The 21,164-nt window shown below is 33.2% G+C and overlaps 2 protein-coding genes across 7 annotated transcripts; both read left to right on the forward strand.

The window, feature by feature from the left end:
• Positions 1-724: 724 nt before the first annotated feature.
• On the forward strand, positions 725-7,805 carry LOC147383124 (beta-carotene isomerase D27, chloroplastic-like). Its single transcript, XM_086427279.1, has 7 exons — positions 725-944; positions 2,100-2,239; positions 3,477-3,569; positions 5,394-5,455; positions 6,034-6,140; positions 7,225-7,320; positions 7,783-7,805. Exons 1-7 carry the CDS (start codon positions 725-727, stop codon positions 7,803-7,805), a joined length of 741 nt encoding a protein of 246 aa, XP_086283405.1.
• An 8,016-nt stretch (positions 7,806-15,821) lies between these two features.
• LOC147383125 (uncharacterized) lies at positions 15,822-20,259 on the forward strand. 6 transcript variants are annotated; one of them, XM_086429173.1, is made up of 4 exons: positions 15,850-15,908; positions 16,021-16,055; positions 16,938-17,361; positions 19,367-20,259. In XM_086429173.1, the coding sequence occupies exons 3-4, from the start codon at positions 16,963-16,965 to the stop codon at positions 20,018-20,020; spliced, it is 1,053 nt and encodes a 350-aa protein (XP_086285299.1). In that variant the 5' UTR covers positions 15,850-15,908; positions 16,021-16,055; positions 16,938-16,962; the 3' UTR covers positions 20,021-20,259. The 6 variants fall into 6 exon arrangements, with proteins under 6 accessions (XP_086285298.1, XP_086285299.1, XP_086285300.1 ...); XM_086429172.1 differs by lacking the exon at positions 16,021-16,055 and having other exon boundaries at positions 15,822-15,908; XM_086429174.1 differs by lacking the exon at positions 16,021-16,055 and having other exon boundaries at positions 15,908-15,925.
• Positions 20,260-21,164: the final 905 nt, after the last annotated feature.

Genomic DNA, 21,164 nt, shown 5'->3' on the forward strand with positions numbered 1-21,164 from the left:
CCTTAGGCTGTAACCTCATATGGCACTTCTTGATGTGAAAATGTACGGGAACTATAAATATTTTTTATCGAGATACGAGTGAAAATGCATCTATAGTTCCTATCCACTTTCAAGTCAAGAATTGCAATATAAGGTTCCGGCTTGAGGTCACTCCAGCACGACTATATTGAGTCAAAACCAGAGCTGGCCTGATTTCAAACCAGTTTCACGGGTTACGGGTAGGATTCACCTCTATGCAGCTGGTCCAGTTTGGACCTGGACCCGGTTAGGATCTGTTCTGATTTTGGTTTACCTCCAGCCCGGACCAAAACCCCGTAAATCAGTTCCGGTCCAATCTGGGTTACCCGGTTGAACACCCGTAGTGTTTATCAAGCCTCAAAATTCTAGCCCAAACCCGACCCCAAAGTTGGCCTAATGCAGTCAGGCTAAATAGGCCTGGTTTTCTGGGATGGGCTTACAAAGCCCGGCCCATGGTCATCCATAGGTGTTGCATGTGACGACAAATTGACAATGCCGGCCAATATAGCTAATCTGATCCAATTAGAATTAGAGTAAAAATAAATAAGGGCTGGCAGTCTGTTGTGATTTAAAGATTCTAATCCTAGCTAGTTATTCCCAAAGCATGTTTTTTAAAAATGCTCTTACATCCTCTCTTGTACTTATTCACTACTTCCTATAAATCCAAAGCTCCCCTCTATTTCACACAAAACACATACTCTTTGTCATGGAAGCTAAGTTTTGTCTATATCACAGGGGTCTTTCCTCTATTGGGGTTCACCGGAATCTGACCCACAAGCGAGAACGTTCTCCTATAGTACTCGCGGTGTTGGCAAAGCCTAGAGATAACACCATCAGAGTAACAGAGGTCAAAACTGTTTATAACGACAACTGGTTCGATCGATTTGCCATTAATTATCTGTCCCAAAGTTTCCAAGTTACTACAGGTTCAGTTCTTCATCTCTTGTCACCTTTGTAATTTATTTATTATTTTGGGCTGTGATATTAAGACATCCATTATATTATGACTATATCATATTGTTGTAAAATCACACTATAAGTGAAATTATAATTTTCAGAGGGCTATAAAATCACACCATTATTTAAGGTCATGGTTTTAAATCATGTCCGATACATCTCGGTATTGTTCACCAACGAGATGAATGGACAAGTCAAACGTATCGTATGAGATATAAAATCATAATTCATTTTTCTTATTTTTGAATGAGATGATTCAAACATATCGGAAAACTCGTCCGGATGAGATGAGACGTAAAAACGAGTTTTAAATCCATGTTTAAGGTAGGGTAATTTTGTAGAACCCTTTAGGTTTTGGTGAAAGTCCACTTTGACTTTGGACTTTTGCAAGAGACTAACATATAATGACAAAAATGGCCTAGCCTTCTACTTTAATTTCCCAAAAACTGATTTTCTTTTCTACCCAAAGATCCATGATCTTCAACTTGTAAAGGTAAATTTTTTTACCCTTCGATAATTAATCTCCTTCAACCATTAAAGCTGAAGCACAAAATAAGGGTTTCGGGGGAGGTTGAAGAAGATAGGTTTTTAGGAAGAAAACAAGCTTGAAGTGATTGGATGAGTTTCAAACTTTTTTTATGGTATGAAATAAATCAAAGTCTTGTTAGAAGAATACGAACTCAATGGGATCTTGATCCTCGAATTAATTCAAATATTATTTTCATTTTAAATATAATAGGTTTACGACAATGGATTTTTGAGTAAAAAAAAAGAAATAAAGGGATTCTTCCATGAGATTGAAATATGAGGGTGTTTTGGTCTTCTTATGTCTCTCATTCAAGATTCTTAAGGTATATCATAGGTTGAAAACACAGGGAGGTTTCTCTAATTTTTTTCCAAAATCTAGTTCTAGTGATGAGTTTTTAGTTTATTTTTTTTTATTTTTGGTCCCTATAAAAACCTTGAAAAATGTTGAAGCCTTTTTCATAATGGTGTCTTGTTAGAATATATTGAAGTGGTATAATATAATAGCTCTTTATTTATAATCTTGGTCTTACTAGTAAAAGTTGAAACAATGTAGTAAAAATTAAATCAAATATTGAAGAAAATATTATAATTTACAGGAACAAAGAATGATAAAGACGGTTACGACAGCTTGATCGATGCAGCAATGGTGGTGTCGAAGAACTTCAGCACAAACAAACAACACGAATTGGTGGTTCAAACTTTGAAGAGAGCCGTTCCTCATCCCATTCCTTCCCTGGCAAGTTCTTCTTATTCATGGGCGTGAGAGATCATTGTTTGTTATTGGGATATATTTGAATATTTTACCAAACAAAGTGGATGAAAAGCAAAAAATTACTGTGCTATATATACTTTTAATTACTTAGAAAACACTTAGCATGAAAAAGATATTCTTCTCTTGGCAATAGAACTTTTTATTATTAATTTTTTTTACTTCAATTTATTTTTATGGATATTTTTATTTACGAAAAAGTGATCAACTTTTGACGAATTTACGATTCCAACTCACTGTTCATTTTTAATTACCAAAACATGATCGATAACAAATTCGGAGGTTTTACTGTCACTCTAAAATGAACAGTTAGCCGGAATCGTAAATAACTCATTTTCGGTTCACGAAATGGTAATTCACTCTTGTTTTTATACCCTTAACATGAATATTTATCTGAATTTGAAAAAAAATGGTAATAAATTTAAGGCAGATTTACCAAAACATGCACAACTTTTCATTTATTTACCAAAACGGTACACTGTAGCAATTAATTCCGAAAACGGTAAATTTACCGTTTTCGGAATTAATTTTTTTTACCAAAACGGTAGAAACAGTAAAATATATTTTTTGATACCGAAAATGCCCTTTTTTATTTTTTGACTGAAATTACAAAAATAAAATTGATTTCGGTAAAAAAAAATTATAAATACATATGATTGTTGGATTACCGAAAGAAAGTGAATCTTTTTAGTTGGATTTTCATTTTTTAAGGTTAAAATTGTAAATATATATGTAAAACAAAAAAAGGGTATTTTCGGTATAAAAAAAATATTTTACTGTTTTTACCGTTTTGGTAAAAATATTAATTCCGAAAATGGTAAATTTACCGTTTTCGGAATTAATTGCTACAGTGTACCGTTTTCGGAATTAATTTCGAAAACTCTACCGTTTTGGTAAATTATTCTAAATTTAATGTCCATTAAGTATCCCAATGTAAATATCATAACAGATCAAAAAATTATTTACAAAAATTTCAATGCACAATGATAATAATTAAAGCTTTTTGTTTTTTGTTTTTTTGGCATTAAATCTCCTACTAGTCTTTAACGACAACAAACCCTACAACAAAGGAGTTCTAAAAAACCCATTGTTAGTTAGACACACACGGATGCATGAAGGGAGTCATTTTATTTTTTTAATATAATATTAGAAGATTTAATTAGGTTGTCTTAGTTTTTAATATTTGGGCTTTGATGAAGGACAGATCAAGACATTCTTGCGACCATCCAAATTTGCAAGAGAATATTTTGCAGTGTTCACCACTATCTTTTTTACATGGCTCGTTGGACCCTGCGAGGTTAGTAAAATTTCTTGTTATATATTAGGTAATTTTTTTGCATTTGAAATGATTCTAATACCCTTTCTTTGGCAACTATTATTATTAGGGAAAATTATTAAAAAAGAATTAAATATTTTAATATTCAAAAAAAAAAAAATCTATTTTTTCAAAAATGATAAAAAACGAATTAAATCGCTCTGGACAATCCAACGTTTTATTAACTTGTTGGATTGTCCAGCGACTTAATACGTTTTTGGTAATTTTTTTTTTAATTTCTATTTTTTTATTATTATAAATATTAAAATATTTAATCATCTTTTAATAATTTTCCGTTAATAACATCATCGGTGAACTTGTTTTTAGAGATTAATAACTCGTGAAGCCATGTCTATGATATCATCACCCGTTAACTTTACCAACTAAGTAGTTGGTACCTTTCCTTCTCAAGTATTTAATGTCTTCTTTTTTTATTTATTTTAAGGATCAAGTTAGTTTCATCGAATCTTATTAATTTTTAATTAATGTTCTCAAGTATAATTAATTAAGAACTAATAAGATTGATGATATAGCAAAATGAAACTGCAAAAAAGACATACTAAATTATTTATTCATTTTTAAAGTACTAAGATCCAAATGGTTTGATGAAGTACATGTCTTTTGTCCCATATTAAATTACATTAAGATGAAAATTATTATTTTGATGGTCTGATGAGCCTTGATTCAACTTAATTTCTTAATATTAACTTACATCTTAGCTTTGGTTGTTGGAAAAACTTAGACAAGTTGCTTCACAAGACAAAAGGAGGTACAATAGGAACCTCTTGTAGATTGAACAAGAATCTAGTACAAGTATAATATAATATATAGTAAAAGTATAATCTAATACAATAATATATGTTCCTCCATTCAAAGCTAAGTTTTCTTTATTAAGAAAGAGTTCATTTCTATTTCATTGTTTTCATTGACGTTCTTTTAAAATTTTTCTTTCGCTCTTTTAGGACCTTCAACTTGAATATTTCTTATAACTGGGTTTCCGTAATCGTTTTTTATTGAATATACTCAAATCATCTCAATCAACTTTCACTTATAGTTTATTAAAAATTGAAATTATTCTGACATTTTCCTTTATGTGTTTATTTCTAATTTTTCTTTCTTATATTTTCACTTAGCCATCTCAACATTGTTATCTCTGGCATCCTTAATTTATTAACATGATGTTTCTTGACCTATGGGTAATATCTTCCTCAGTCTCTTTATCATATGTGTTATAGTCCCGAAATAATAGAACATCAAAGTATATATATAAGTTCCCTTGATTTTTTAATTTAATTTGAAAATTAAATATGAAATAGAACCGTGGTAATCTGACGCTCCCCTCTGACAAACGCCTCCATCACATAATCATAGATCAAACGCCTTAGGATACACAATAAAAATATTTATGGTTCTATGTATCCTGAGGCAAATGATCAATGGTTCTGTGACAGGGGTGTCATATTATAACGATTCTATGTAATACTTTTCTAATGAGCAACACCAACTAGATTCAAAATATCTATCATGATACCTATGGAAGATGAGTTTGTTAGTCAACTATGTCTAAACTTGCTAGTCTACTAATGTATGCTTTACTTTCTATCCGCCAACGCGATGAATGACCTCCACCTACACACATCAAACCATATAATATTTTTTGTACCCTACTATGTACTGTGCAAGATCAATCATCCAAATTCGAGCACCAATGGATGTGAGAATTGATCGAGATTGAACTCATAATCGATGTAACGTATGTTTGTTGATAATGTAATCTAAGGGGTGTCATGGATTTACCAAAACCAGGTGAAGGAGTCGGAGATGGAAGGGAGAATGGAGAAGAATGTCGTCCATATCAAGAAATGCAGGTAAGTTTATTAATCTTTCTCTAAGATAACCACATAGTCAATATTAGATGGATTAGACAATAAAATTAACGACTTGAATTGTCCGTTTCATCAATCCGATAAAACATTTATTAGACCCAATCATGATCTGATCTGATATTATTATATCGAGTCTGATCCAAAAAATAATATTTTCAGATAAGTCCTAATCCAACCTAATTAGATTTAATAAAAGTCTATATAAAATACGATATACATCATATATCTAAGGGAAATGTTCAACACCCTACACTTTACCAAACGTGTTTTGTCCTACATGGGTTAGAAGTTTTGGAATGGGCTGATTTTTGGTGAGGATGATCTCTACGATTAGAAGATATATAAAATTATAAATTTACCATCACTTATGTATTTCAAACACATTATAGGGTCGGATTCTTATTGGATTGGAGATCGATCTAACTAGAATCTGATCAGATTGGGTCCTTATTGGATTGGAACCTGTATCCTTATCCAGACCCGTAGTTATCGGATTAGATTTTGGGTCTGATCCGATCCAATGACATTGTCATCCTAATTTCATTTTTAAATTTTTGTAGGTTTCTGGAAGGGACCAGTTGTGTAGGGATGTGTGTCAATCTATGCAAGATGCCCTCACAGAAGTTCATTAAGGACTCTTTAGGAATACCACTCAACATGGTACCCAGTAAGTATTTATCTAACCTCATTTACAAATTCAGTCTTCCATAATCAATTTGATCTACTGATCGAAACAATCGGATGGACCGAGTTTTACTGAATTTTCCACTCATGACAGTCAAGCATGATTGATGGAATTCGAATCAAACATCCATTGATTGGTGTTTCTTTGAGCTTTGAAAATGAAGAACCCATGTTGTAAGTTTGCATGAGCTTCATCCCTTAACCACTATATGAAACGATATAGAACATGGAGAGGTTTGGGTGGGCCCATGATCTCAATGAAGGGCCCATTAATAAACCACTTAGGGTGCAAGAAAACCCATCAACAACAAAAATAATTTAATTTATATACATCATATCAAAGCAAATAATCTGATTTCCTAATCTTTAATTGTGCTCAATCATCCATGTTTTGGATTGAGAGACAATTTACTATTTTTCTTCCCATGAAGCCAATATCCATTCTTCTCCACATGTCATTACCCCAAGTGTCAAGATAATACTCATTACGTGCACCCGAGGGGACATCGTGTACTTGAGGTGTCTCCATCTGTCACCCGATCGTAGACACGAATAAATATTAAAAACCCTAATTGTAAGAATCTTCCATCCAACATGTCGCTTCTGGTCATAAAATAGTTCAATTTCTTGTTTTTGATGATGTAGCTTCCAATAACGAGCCGCTTTTCTGATATTTCTAAGCTTTGACCAAATAAAGAACTTGTATATATGTGCCGACGTCTAAAATCATGATTCGATCGTTGGTCCCACCTACCACAACAAACTACATTGATCAAATGTGGATCATATTTTCTCAATGTATGTCGAAAAAATTGTGATGTGTTGAATGGATGTGATTTTCGAGATTAAAGAGGAACTAATTCTATTGATTCTATGAGAGAGTATAAGGGTTCATGTAATAAATAATAAAGGAAAAAACTACTAAGTAGAAATAAGTTCTAATCAGCATAAAATATTTTAATTTGCTCTTATTTTTATATACTATTAACAAGGACATGATATAGTGTATCAGCAAACATCTTATTACATTACATCTCGTCTGATTATCATGTATTTTTATGAATCAGATTTTGATGATATGAGTTGCGAGATGATATTCGGACAGGATCCTCCATCACCAGCTGATGATCCAGCATTGAAACAACCATGCTACAAGATATTATGTAACATTTGACCGCCCCTAGCTCCACATTTATTATTACTGGCCGATGAATTGACTCGACAATTTCCCAACTTGACTCGGCAAATTGGTTCCATAGAGTTTTGAGACCAAGAACCTTGAAATCCAATAGAGTCGTCATAATCCGACTCCCCCAAATGTCATACTCAATCGATTCCCCTAACATGGGGTGTGATAGAACCATAGATTTACTTTCATCGGGATACACAACTGCACAGACTTATGTGGACGTGCGATTGTATATCCCGAGGCATAAAGTCTATGGCTCTGGCACACCCCACATCAGGGGAGTCGATTGAGTATGCCATGTGGGGGAGTCATATTATCACCACTCAATCCAATATAATGAGTCGATTTTCGAGTTAACTCAGACTTTTAAAAAACTAGGATGTTAAATTGTTGGATTTCTTTGTAAATTAATTTCTTTTGTTGATTTGTCATGCAGGCAAAGCAAAGCAACAGCATTAATTCTGATTGTTCCAGTTAGCCAAAAGAACCATATTTCGGACTTCAATTTCAATTCGGTCGGGTCAGGACTCATGAGTCCATTATTACATTCAGGCTTGGTTGGTACCTCGTTGAGCCCAGTTGAATCTTTAATTCAGCTAAAATTCCTTTTTTTTTTTTCCTCTAATTTATTTTTTTCTACTCTCTATTTGTAAATTTACTTAATTGAAATTTTATTTATAAAAAAGGAACAAAAAAAAAAAAAAAAAAGAAAAGAAAAAGAAATTAATGATAAGATGACCTAAATGTCCTAAGAGGTTGAATAGAAAAACAATCATTTATTCTAGGGTCTTTTAAGTATTGGACCGGATTAGGCCCGATTATGTTTAGGGTTGGGCTTTGGTTTGGAAGCTAGGCCTGTCGGGTGCCTTTAGTAAGACTATTATTAGACTTTCAGAACATGGTTTTAAATCTTGTCCAAGACCGAGACGACTTGTCTGAGTTATCTCGGTATAGGCCACCAACGAGACAAGTTGACAAGTCATCTCAAAGACATAGTTTGTTCTTATTCTAAGGCATTTTTTTTAAATCTCGTCCAAGATGACTCAAATAAATCGGATATCTCATCCGAGATTACTCGATCTCGTTCATGGATGAGACGAGATGTCAAACGAGTTTAAAATCATGTTTCAGAGTAGATATGTCGTCAATTAGAAATTCTATGGGTATCACAAAATTTAGATTAAACCCAGCCCACTTATTAAATATGCGAGATCAGGCCAAGCAATTTAAAAGACACATTGCTCCCCAACTGAATTCGGGCCAATTTATGGGCCATGTTGGGTTGGTGAATATTTGATCTATATCTAAGAGAGGGAGGGGAGAAGTACATGTAAAGGAGCCACTCTGCCCCAAGTCAGGTCTCACAATACTTCAAATTAAATTTGCTTCCCCAAGATAAGTCCATTATGGTCCAAACCAATCTGTGCATGGGTCCATCCGGACCATTAAATTATGTGGAAAACTCACCCAATTCAAATATTCTAGCCCCGATTTGTAGATTTTTTTTTTTTTTGATAACCGGATATTCATATAGACAGTGGACTGGGCTATGCCTAATCCATAGACCATGATCTTGTCCAAGGACTAGTCCCAGGGCATTTGCAAAAATGCAACGCCCTCAACATCACACACACCAGGTAAGTGAGGGTGCACCCTAAGGAATTAATGCTCATATTGAATATCGAACTCACAACCTACGGACATCAATTGCTTATTGGTCTGAAATCGCTATCGAGCCAACCCCTCAAGTTATACGAGACTTTTCAAATATGGAAATTACTAGCCTCAAACGAGGGTTGGGACTCTCCATCAAATTAATGGCAGCAATAGAATGATTTTCCTAGCGATGCCAATATGAAATGGATCCCGAGGAGTTATGTACGGATGTCTAGGAAAAAAAATGTGTTTTACCTCACATCTTAGTTGTATGTCCAATGCTGTGCATGAATGTTGGAAAAATCTATTTAAATAGGTCAAAATGCTAATTATGATTACAGGTCCCAATCCCACGAAAGTTTCCTAACGTGTTACAAAATAAGTCAAGAGACCATTAAGTTTTGAACACATGACTAAAGGGAGTAAACCCCTGTCGTTAGTTTTACCACTGAACCCACCCTTTGGAGGTTACAAAGATATCTTTAAGTGAATGCAAGTACAATAGATAATCTTTTAATAACAAAATTTCGTTACTATATAGGAACCCATATCTTCTAAACATTATTGTATAATAGCTTTGGCTTATAGGGTGCCCAGTTTTGACTTTCCTAAAAATAAAATAAAACAATCACAGGGGTAGAGAGATATCTTAGTTCTTCCGTTCTTCGATGGTACGACTTGAAGAGGTGGTGCTGCGTTCATCTTGATATTCTTTCAAAGTTGATAACTTGAAAATACATGTTCAAAGTAATGTAGTTGCTTTGAAGTAAACAAAACAAGAAGAATTCTTGAGTGTGAGTGGTAGATCTGTCTAAGGCATTCTCAAGTGAAATGTGTGTTTCTTACATGCAAAGCATTGACGCTGACAAAACAAAGATTTAAAAAAAGAAGCAGCAGAACTTCCCCTTATAAATATTGAAAATAATGTTACTCCTATAGGCGATTAAAAACTTTGACATTTATTTTATTGATTTTTCTAAGAAAATAAAGATTTCAAGCTGCATATATATATATATATATATATATATATATGAACAGCGTTATTACGACCCCCTTTGCGACCCCCTTTGCGACACACCTTTTTGTCTTATATGGGAAAAAATGGTTGGAATGGGCTGATTTTTTGTGAGGGTGATCTCTATGGTGAGGGGATCATCCTGGCAAAAAATCAGCCCATTCCAAAACTTCTAGACCGTCCGATTTTTGTTGAAAAATTATAGACCGTCCAATTTTTGTAAATCAATTTTGATGGGGTTAGAAGTTTTGGAATGGGATGATTTTTTGCCAGGATGATCCCCTCACCATAGAGATCATCCTCACAAAAAATCAGCCCATTCCAAACATTTTTGCCCATATAAGACAAAAAGGTGTGTCGCAAAGGGGGGTCGCAAGGGGGTCGTAATAACGTGACCCTATATATATATATATATATATATATATATATATATATATATAATATATATATATATATATATATATATTATATATATATATATATATATATGGGAAATGTTCAGCACCCTAAGTTTTACCACACACTTTAACAAACGTTTTTTGTCCTACATGGGTTAGAAGTTTTGGAATGGGTTGATTTTTGGTGAGGATGATCTCTATGATTAGAAGATCATCCTCCCCAAAAATCAGCCCATTCCGAAATGTTTAGCCCCATGTTTACAAGTTGAAAAATCGTGGACCGTCCATTTTTTGTAAATCATTTTTGATGGGGTTAGAAGTTTTGGAATGAGCTGATTTTTTGTGAGGATGATCTCCTCACTATAGAGATCTTCCTCACCAAAAATCAGCCCATTCCGAAACTTCTAACCCATGTAGGACAAAATGCGTTTGTTAAAGTGTGTGGTAAAACTTAGGTTGCCGAACGGGACCCTATATATATATATATATATATATATATATATAGGGTCCCGTTCGGCACCCTAAACTTTACCACACACTTTAACAAACGCGTTTTGTCTTACATGGGTTAGAAGTTTCGGAATGAGCTAATTTTTGGTGAGGATGATCTCTATGGTGAGGAGATCATCCTCACCAAAAATCAGCTCATTCCAAAACTTCTAACCCCATCAAAATTGATTTACAAAAAATGGACGGTCCACGATTTTTCAACGTGTAAACATGGGGCTAAACATTTCGGAATGGGCTGATTTTTGGGGAGGATGATCTTCTAATCATAGAGATCATCCTCACCAAAAATCAGCCCATTCCAAAACTTCTAACCCATGTAGGACAAAAAACGTTTGTTAAAGTGTGTGGTAAAACTTAGGGTGCTGAACATTTCCCATATATATATATATATATATGGGAAATGTTCAGCACCCTAAGTTTTACCACACACTTTAACAAACGTTTTTTGTCCTACATGGGTTAGAAGTTTTGGAATGGGCTGATTTTTGGTGAGGATGATCTCTATGATTAGAAGATCATCCTCCCCAAAAATCAGCCCATTCCGAAATGTTTAGCCCCATGTTTACACGTTGAAAAATCGTGGACCGTCCATTTTTTGTAAATCAATTTTGATGGGGTTAGAAGTTTTGGAATGAGCTGATTTTTGATGAGGATGATCTCCTCACCATAGAGATCATCCTCACCAAAAATCAACTCATTCTAAAACTTCTAACCCATGTAAGACAAAATGCGTTTGTTAAAGTGTGTGGTAAAACTTAGGGTGCTGAACGGGACCCATATATATATATATATATTAATTAGTAAGCTAACACCTTTGTCCTATATGAGTTAAAAATTTGGGATTGAGCCGATTTTTTTTCAGAGGATGATCTCCTCATCATAGAGATCAAATTAACTCAGAAAAAACCAGTCAATTTGAAACTTTTAAACCATATAGGATAAATTTTGGCTCCTTAATGTTGGTGGCCGAACGCCATATATACATATAGATATACATAGAAGTTTTAGAACCATGAAGACCATCCTCACAAAATATCAACCCATTCCAAAATTCCTACCCTAGTTTATGAATTGAAGCATCATGGGCCGTTAATATGTAAACCGCTTTTGATGGGATTAGAAATTTAGGAATGAATAGTTTTTTTTAGATGATCTTTATGGTGAGGATGATGTCTATGGTGAGGAGACATTCTTCAAAAAATAAATAAATAAATAAAATAAAAATAAATCAGCTACTTCCAAAACTTCTAGCCCCATTAAGAATACAAATTATGGTTAAAAATTGACGGTCTACGATTCATCAACTTTTAAACTGGGGTTAGAAGTTTCATAATGGATTGATTTTTTTGTAAGGATGACCTCCTCACCATAGAGATCATTCTCACAAAAAAAAAAAAAAAAATCAGTTCATTCCGAAACTTCTAGTCCATATAAGACAAAACACTTTGATTATGTTATTGGCTTTTGAACAATTAATCTGTATCAATTATTATAAAGAATCAATTTGTTTTAATATAATTTGATGAACAAAACTGAAAAATCCAATAGTGTGGATGCTCTCTCTCTCTCAAATTATGTATGTAATAGCATTTTAACAATTTCAATCGTAGGGGGATTTTTTAATAGAATTTTAAATTCAATATTAATTCATGGTGGGATAACCATAATTTTTTTAAAATGACGAGGGGTGAGGGTACGAACCGTAGGCCCAACTAGCACAGGTGAGGAAACTAGCCTCTTAGAACACCATATCTTGTCCAAATCCTCTTATTGCATACAACACAACACAAATCACACATACCAGGTAAGTTCAGATATATCCCGATAGGTCGCCAACAAGGGGAATTGAACTAAGAACATCTCACTCTTTGGAGGGAGACCTTGATAATCAAATAGATGATCAACTTCTGCAAGTTCTAAATCGATCATCTGACATTTAAGCACTTCATTGACCTTCTCCAGTCTTTATGAAAAAACAAGGGTCAATGTAATATGAGTTCACACACATGCCAAAGTTAGGCTAGGCTTGTTAGTATGTCAAAGTAGATCTGTCAGTGACTAATGGGTTTAGTCAAGTGTGGTTTCCAGATTGGTAGCATCTTGTTTTGTTTTTGTTTTTGTTTTTTTTTTTTTTTTTTTTTGGGGGGGGTGAAGTAAGGCTAGCAACGATTCGACCCGATCTGAAAAAAACATGAAAAATCAATTTTAAATTGAAATCTTGGATCTGAAATAATTTTGGATCTACCCCAATCTGATATGAACATATTTCAATATTTTTTTTATTCTTAATTTCATATATATATATATATAGGGTCCCGTTCGGCACCCAACCATTTGCCCAATATGTTTTGTCCTACATGGGTTAGAAGTTTTGAAAGAGGCTGATTTTTGGTGAGGATGATCTCTATGGTGAGGAGATTATCCTCACAAAAAATCAGTCCATTCCAAAACTTCTAACCCTATGTTTACAAGTTGAAAAATCGTGGATCGTCCATTTTTTTTGTAAACCATTTGTGATGGGGTTAGAAGTTTTGGAATGAGCTGATTTTTGGTGAGGATGATCTCTATGGTATAGAGATCATCCTCACAAAAAATCAGCCCATTCCAAAACTTCTAATCCATGTAGGACAAAACATGTTGGGCAAATGGTTGGGTGTTGAACATTTCCCATATATATATATATATATAACATTTTAGTCTTTTTCATTTCCTTCAATATTTGCAGTACGAAAGTAGATTTTTTTAAAATTATACATTTTAAAACTTTTTGAACATTGATAAGTTGAAAATAAGTCATGGGTTCGGATTGATTTTGGATTAAGGATGAAATGAAACGGATCAGATTCAGTTCACATATTCATTAATTCGTTCAGATCGGATCAGGTACATCTTTAAAAAAAAAATCGGATCGATTCAGAGTGACACTGATCCGTTGCCAGCCCTATGATGGACTACTATGCCCACACTTGTTGATGCTCTCAAACTATAAAAGTTAAATCCGTAAAAACGTTTCAAGAAGACATTGAAGGTCAATGTATTCCTATTATTTTATGTTAGTCTACAATTATGACCACAATACAAAGCATGGTTTTCAAACTCCATTTCTCCTCAGACCAAGTTGAATCCTTTGAGCTTGTCTCACATAAATAAACTTGTTAAAATTGATTTATTTAATTTTTAACCTAAACCCTTCTTTGACGCTCTTGAACTATAAAAATTAGATCTGTACCTATTATTTTATGTTAGTCTAACTATGACCACATACATTGCATGTTTTCCAAATCCCATTCTCCTTAGACCAAATTGAAGAATGATTATTCTCTATCATTATTCCTCTTTGGATCATAATCCAATAAAAAATTCTTGAGTTATCATATCATATAGAAAAATTTCTTTGATTCTTTAACTTGGATGAAATAGTAATAATTCCGTTCTTTAGCATACTACATTTGATTTGGATGAAATCTAAGTGGGTGCAAATATTTCTTATCAATCCCCGACAAAAAGACCAATTTGAGTGGAAGGTCTACATTTTTTTTAGAATGAATTTAAAAAAACAAAATGTTATTTCGTACTGTACAATTCCTTTATTTGTGGGATTATTTTTTTACGAGAGATAATGAGAAGAATTATAGAATGGATTGTTAACTATAACCTTCTATTCGCAGAAACGATAAAGCGGGTCTCTTGCCCCGATGTTTCAAACCACCCCCTTCTTTTTTTATTTATTATAAATTCATTGAAAAAGTTCTATTTACTCTATGAGTAATCCTCCCGTTTTTTTGCTTGCCCACAATTTCTTTTTCTTATTTATATTTTATATTATAAATCAGTCTACTTATGACCATAATACAAGGCATGGTTTTCAAACCCCATTCTCCTTAGACCAAAGCTTGTTACACACAAATAAAATTGATTTATTTAATTTTATAAATATAAATTTATATCTAAAATAATTATATTTTCTGTTATAAGTTAAGATGACGTTTGAATAGGATTCCTTGGCAACTTCTGACTCTTGTGGGGAGTTAGAAGTCGTTTGGATAATTTAGATAAACAACTCTTTCGAAGAATTACTCCGCATAAGAGTAAAAAATTGCTCTTTACGAAAAAGTCGCTAAAACCTACTTCTCAATTTTGCATCTTGCGGGGAGTAATATTCTAACAGCTCATTTTACCGAAATACCCCTAACTTTATTAATTTTCTACGAAATACCCATAACTTTATCGAAATATCCCATTTTATTAATTTTCTACGAAAATACCCCCGTTTTAAACACATTATATTAATATTTAATATTTAAAATATTATATTAATATTTATTATATTATATTATATTAATATTTATAGTTAAAATGTCAAAAACAATATAATTTGAAGGCATATTATGATACTAAAAAATAAAAAATAGTAACTAGTATAATATAAGGGTATTCTGATCTTTTTTCTAGAAGTCATGAGAAGTCAGTATGGTTCTCAAACAGACTTCCAGCACAAAAGTACTTCTGCCAGTATTTCACAGAGTTGATTGCCAAACGCCCTTTCTGCACAGAATTACTTTTCCAACTCCTCCACAGAGTGCTCCAGCTCCTGCTCTTTGGAACAGTAGTTCTGCTCCTAGTATCCAAACACGCCCTAAATTAATAGATTTTTCTATCATAAAATTTTATTTTTCATAGATCATAAATACAATAACATTAAAATTATTATTTTATGGGGAAAAAAAAATCAAAACTAGCTGGCTTGATCAAATTTTCATAGATTCGGCTATGATTTTCAAGGACTAGGCGATTTATCTCGGATGTTGGACGAGTCAATTCGATGGGTAATTACTCGAGCTAACTCGGCCTAACTTTAAATTCGCCTTGTATCCCAAATATTCACCAAAAACCCAGAAGGGTCTCCAATTTTAAAATTGATTAATATTCGAACTTTTCAATCCAGAAATAATTGCCGTAGAAGTTGTCCTCTCAAAACAGTTGGTACGTCATATATGAAAGTATGAACAAACAAATATATGTTTAAGATTTGATCTCAGAAATTTTCAAAAGCTGTGCATAATTAAGTAATAATAATACTATAATTAAAAAGCAGGTTTAGGTTACTGCCATTCTCCCAACCAAACCCAGGTCAGTCCAATTAATTTTTCCTGATTTTCCCTTGTTTTTTCTTTTTTTTCTTTTTTGGGCACTAAAATTGTCTCTCTTGGTCTTAGATTTTTTTTATAGTAATTATTCCCTAAATGGGTGTATTTAGTTTTGGACCTAATCCCTGTTTTTGGATGTTTTACTTCATGGGTAAGTGTTCTTTTCCTAGGATTCCTTTTTTTTTTTTTTTTTTGGGTTCTTGGTTTTTTTTAATCAATATGTGTGAGGTTCATGTTTGAATAGTTATGATGCTTTGTGTAATTTTTTTTTTATATGTTATTATTTCCTGATGTTTTCATATTTGTTTTTTTAGTAGTTATGATGCTTGGTGTATTTTTTCTATATCTAGTTTTGAATCTAACAATTTACAGACTTTTCAGATTAAACTTGTAAATGGGTTTCTCTAAGTTTAGTTAGAATCTTGTTCTAGTTGGAATTTTGGTGAATGTTTCTTAAGTTTTGCAGATTTCAGATTTTTATGGGTTCTTTTGAGTAATTTATTTTCTTAGTTGATTGAATTTGGGGTTCTCTTGCTTCTTTAATTCTGTTGGTATTTTGGTTTCTCTACTTATACAAAAAGCTATAATCAATTGGAACTCTTATTTGAAGATGAGTTAGTTTTTCCAATCAATTTCTTAACTAGTTTTCTATGGTAGACAGCAAAGTACAGAGAAATCATAGTTTCTTCATCTGCAAAAGTCCAAACTTGGGGGATACTTCGGATGTTTTTTTGTTTGTTGTTGTTGTTGTTGTTGCAGGAAACCCTTTTAGTTTTTGGCATTTTGTTTTGATACTTAGGCACAATTCATCATTCTTGTATATTAAGATCTTTAATCCCTTTTTAATTGATTTGTGATTAAGCAGGATAAAGCTGAAGAGTTGTAAAATTATGAGGTTCAAAGAAGGGAGTTCGGTGGAGGTGTTGAGAAGAAGGGAGCAGTGTGAGTCTTGGTTTCCTGGTAAAATTATTTCAATAGATGATAATGCCTTCATTGTTAGATATGAGCTATTTCTTAATAGTGATGGAAATCATGTTATAGAAAAGGTTAGTAAGGAAGATATTAGGCCTCAACCTCTACTTGTGGAGGGAAGAGAGAGATGGGCGTTTGGTGATATAGTTGAAGTGTTTGATGTTCATTCATGGAGGGTTGGTAAGGTCGCAAAGGTTTTGAATAATAATCGGTTTGTTATTAAACTCTTTGGGTCCATCCAGCTTAAAGAATTTCATAGATATAATTTAAGGCTTCGGCAAACTTGGCGAGGCAACAAGTGGAATTTGATTGGGAAGGTATGAACCGAGTTTCATTATTGTTCAATGATCATTATTATCAATGCCTTTCTTTATGTCCAATCATTTACTTTAATGGGCTTGCTTCTAACTTTGTTATATGATCTTGCCTCACATGTAGTTGTTGCTATTTTGGCTTTTTTTTGTTTTGTTTTTGTGGCTCCAATTTATTTGCTCGTTCTTTAGAATACACAGTTGGCTTTCTAAGTGGGTTCTCTTCTCTTTGTGGTGTGATTACTTAATTGTTCAACTAGTCAAGCAATCTGCATTGGAATTTCTTTGAAGTTCCTATTTCCTTAGTAAATCATGTAGGTGATTTTATTAATTTTTCATGTTTTCTTCGTGATGGTAGTCTTGCTGGAAGGGTCTTTAGTTCAGAAAAGATTGGTGTCAGAATCATCCAAATTGGATAGCTCCTTGTAATCCTGTTGCAAGTTTTAAGTCCATATTGGATTAGGAATCTTGATATATATATGTGTGTGTGTGTGTATTCTTATCTTAAACAAGAAATAAATATCAAGAATTTATGTGACAGGGATGTACAAATAGGCTCTGAAAGAACAATAATAGATTTAATGAGGTGGGCGCATTAGATCACAGCAACTAAAAGGCAACATCTACTTGAGTTGATGCGCAGGACCGAAACCTCAAAATTTTATTTTCAGATTCTATACTCCTCATTAGGGCTTTGTAAGATGTTTTTCCTTAGAGGCTAGATCCATATGTGAAAGTCATTGAAGAAAATCCGAAGAATGTTTCTTGGGATATAGTTCAAATCTTCAGGGAAGGTAACTTGGTTGCCGATTCATTGGAAAAAGAAGCATCTTATTCGGGCTCCTTATGTTCATTTTCTAGTTTCCAGGCCATGTTAGAATAGTTCTTATGGGAGGTTTGTTGAATCTCCCATCGTTTCGATTCTTGTAATATATGCTCCTTCCCCATTGTGACATATTTTGATTCAGTATATATCTTTGCTTGATTAGCCAAAGAAAAAGAGTTTGGGATCCATGTACGGTTTGGATTAGTTTTTTGACTAAGCAAGCAAGGTTGTTAGTTGTCAACGTGAAGTGGGTTCTATGGGTTTGGGTTAGTTTGTACACAAATATTAACACTAACTAATATTAGAAAATTAAAATATAGTTTTTATTTTTGTTGTTGAAAATATTGATGACCATCATTGCTTTTGATTTTACTTTCCCAAACCAATTCGATAAAATTCCTTTAAGTTTATCCTTGATTCGAGCTACTTATGGATTTTGTCAGATGTGCTCATTTCAAGTATTGTCTTTCTAGTTTTTCTACTCATCCATCTCAACATTGTTATATCTTTGACAGATTTCTACGATGATTGCTCATAATTTTACTCATAACAAAGGATTGTCCAACATATTGCTCCATAAAGTGTAATTGGCTTACTGATGTACAAAATTTTCCCTTTAGTTCGATCAGTGCAGATCAGTCAAATACCTCTCTAGAAGTGCATCTCCACTTCGTCTCTCAGCTCTATTTCTATGGGAAACATCCTCTTCAATCCTTTATTTTTAATTTTTAATTTTTATATATAATCGAGTCTTATAATCACTAGTACAAAGTCATTATCTGGGAACTCACTTGTTTCACTATCAATTGTCCTTAATGATGCCTACATATTTGTTTCAGCTCTCAGCATTGTCAAATAGATACCAAATTAAATTTCTAGGAGCTCTATCACATGCTTTATTTAATTTTTTTAAAAAAAAAAAAAATTGTGGGGATTCTTCATCATTTCTCTAAAGATCATCATTAATCGTCTAAGAAAACATACGCAAATATCTGTTATCTCAACCAATTTGCTTTCCATTACTGTTAACATATTGATGTTCTTCATGGGTATTTTTTTCTTGGACTCCACGACGTATCTGACAAAAAAAAACATTTTGAATTTTTGAATTTCTGTTGATTATATAAGAGCTTATCTTAGAGTTTTGAAGTTGTAACTAATAGGTATATATATATGTACTTGCAGGTTGACGGAAATAAAAAAATAAACAAAAAGCTTAGGCGAAACAGTCCAAAATATTCTCAAGGCTTGGATTATGGTGCTCCACAGCAAGGTATGCACGAAGAAATTCACACTAGAAAGAGGGATGGTCTGGCCCACCCTGAGAGTTTTTTCCCCGAGAGAAGCTACAAGAGAAAGCTCGGTGATGCTGTTTGTTCCCCAAAGAAGAAAATGGGTAAGAAATGCATGATTGGATCTGAAATGGATATTGAAAAAGAGAAAACAAACAATTATTCCTCGAACCCATTTTCAATGCCTGTTCGAGTAACTAAAGAGAGTAACGAGTGCTCTGTTGCTAGTTGTAGTAGTAATGATGTCTTGGAATATAGTATTCAAAAAAATTCCCGAAAATCATCTTGGTATATTGCTGATAGTTCTTTCAACGAAGCCAAGTTGGGGAGAAAATACTTGCCTTTGTATGCCAAACATGAATTAGAAATCGATGTCCATAAATTAGAGGTACAAGCATACAAGTCAACCATGCAGGCTTTGTATGCTTCTGGTCCTTTAAGTTGGGAACAAGAGTCTCTCTTAACAAATCTTCGTATCTTTCTTCACATTTCAGATGAGGAACATTTAGTCCATTTGAAGCATCTCTTATCTGCTCAAGTGCTTTGATGATTCCTAACAATGCTCTAATTTTATATTAGGAGATGGAGTTCTTATTATCTTATATGAGTCTCACCCATGTATTGGAAATGGTTTTCCAGCTTTACATTTGTTGAGTTACACTGTAAATCGGGTTGAGTAGATTTTTTTTTTCTTTTTCATTTTCCAGCTCATCTCCGAGATATTCAGGCTGCTTTCTTCTTGCCTTTCAATGTAAATATTTTCGAAGTGATCAACATTTTACTTCTTGAGACCTCCCTCAACTAAAATTCATATATGTTTAATTAATAAGACATTGAATTTTGTGAGAAATGGTACACAAGACAAGCCATTTTTTTGTTAGTAAACTTAAAGGGTTTTCCCAAGACGTTGAATAGATTAAAAATAATATGTTCTAGGCCCATTTAGGTATTGGGCCGGATTAGACCCAATTGCGTTTGGGGTTAGGCTTGGGTTTGGGAGCTAGGCCTGCTGGATGCCTTTAGTAAGGGCATTCAAATCAATTTTTTGTTGGACTTTCAGAGTAGATAGAGGTTAAGGGGTATGTCATGAATTTGAAAATATTTGGGTGTTGTAGATATGTGGGATTCGAAAACCTTGAGGAGGTTTGAGTTTACTTGGGTTTTGGAGTCACTACCATTCAATTGAGGTGTGAATGGACATCATAAAAATATTTTCAAAATTTGTTTTCTTACTTGTAGTAACTTCTATATCCAAAATGATAGAGGGTTAAGTCTTCGTAGAGATTTTAAGTAAGGGAGTTCAGTTGAGGGACAAGAAAGGTATTGGGCATCTTGTCCCTCCCATCCTAAAATGGTTATCGATATGATTATAAATGAAACATTTAAAATTCTTTTTTTGATTTTTTTGGGAGTAAGAGATCTTATAGAAGTTAAGGAAAAAATTGACTATAGTTTATCTTTGTAAAATGAACAAGAAGAAATGATGAGCAAGCCATACACCAAAGTGTATGCTTGTTGGATTTTTTTGTAAGTTTGATATTTTGATTAAAATCCATTTTGATTTCATCATTTGGGATCTTAAAACTTCAAAACTAGTTTATGTGTTCCCTTGGGAGGTTTTATTTATTGGTTTGATCCATAAATAATGTTCATGATTTGAACAAAATCATAAAGGAGTCAGAACCTTATGC

The sequence above is a fragment of the Akebia trifoliata genome, chromosome 16 (assembly GCF_017979445.1).
Source record: "Akebia trifoliata isolate Shusen 1 chromosome 16, ASM1797944v1, whole genome shotgun sequence".
Taxonomy (NCBI): domain Eukaryota; kingdom Viridiplantae; phylum Streptophyta; class Magnoliopsida; order Ranunculales; family Lardizabalaceae; genus Akebia; species Akebia trifoliata.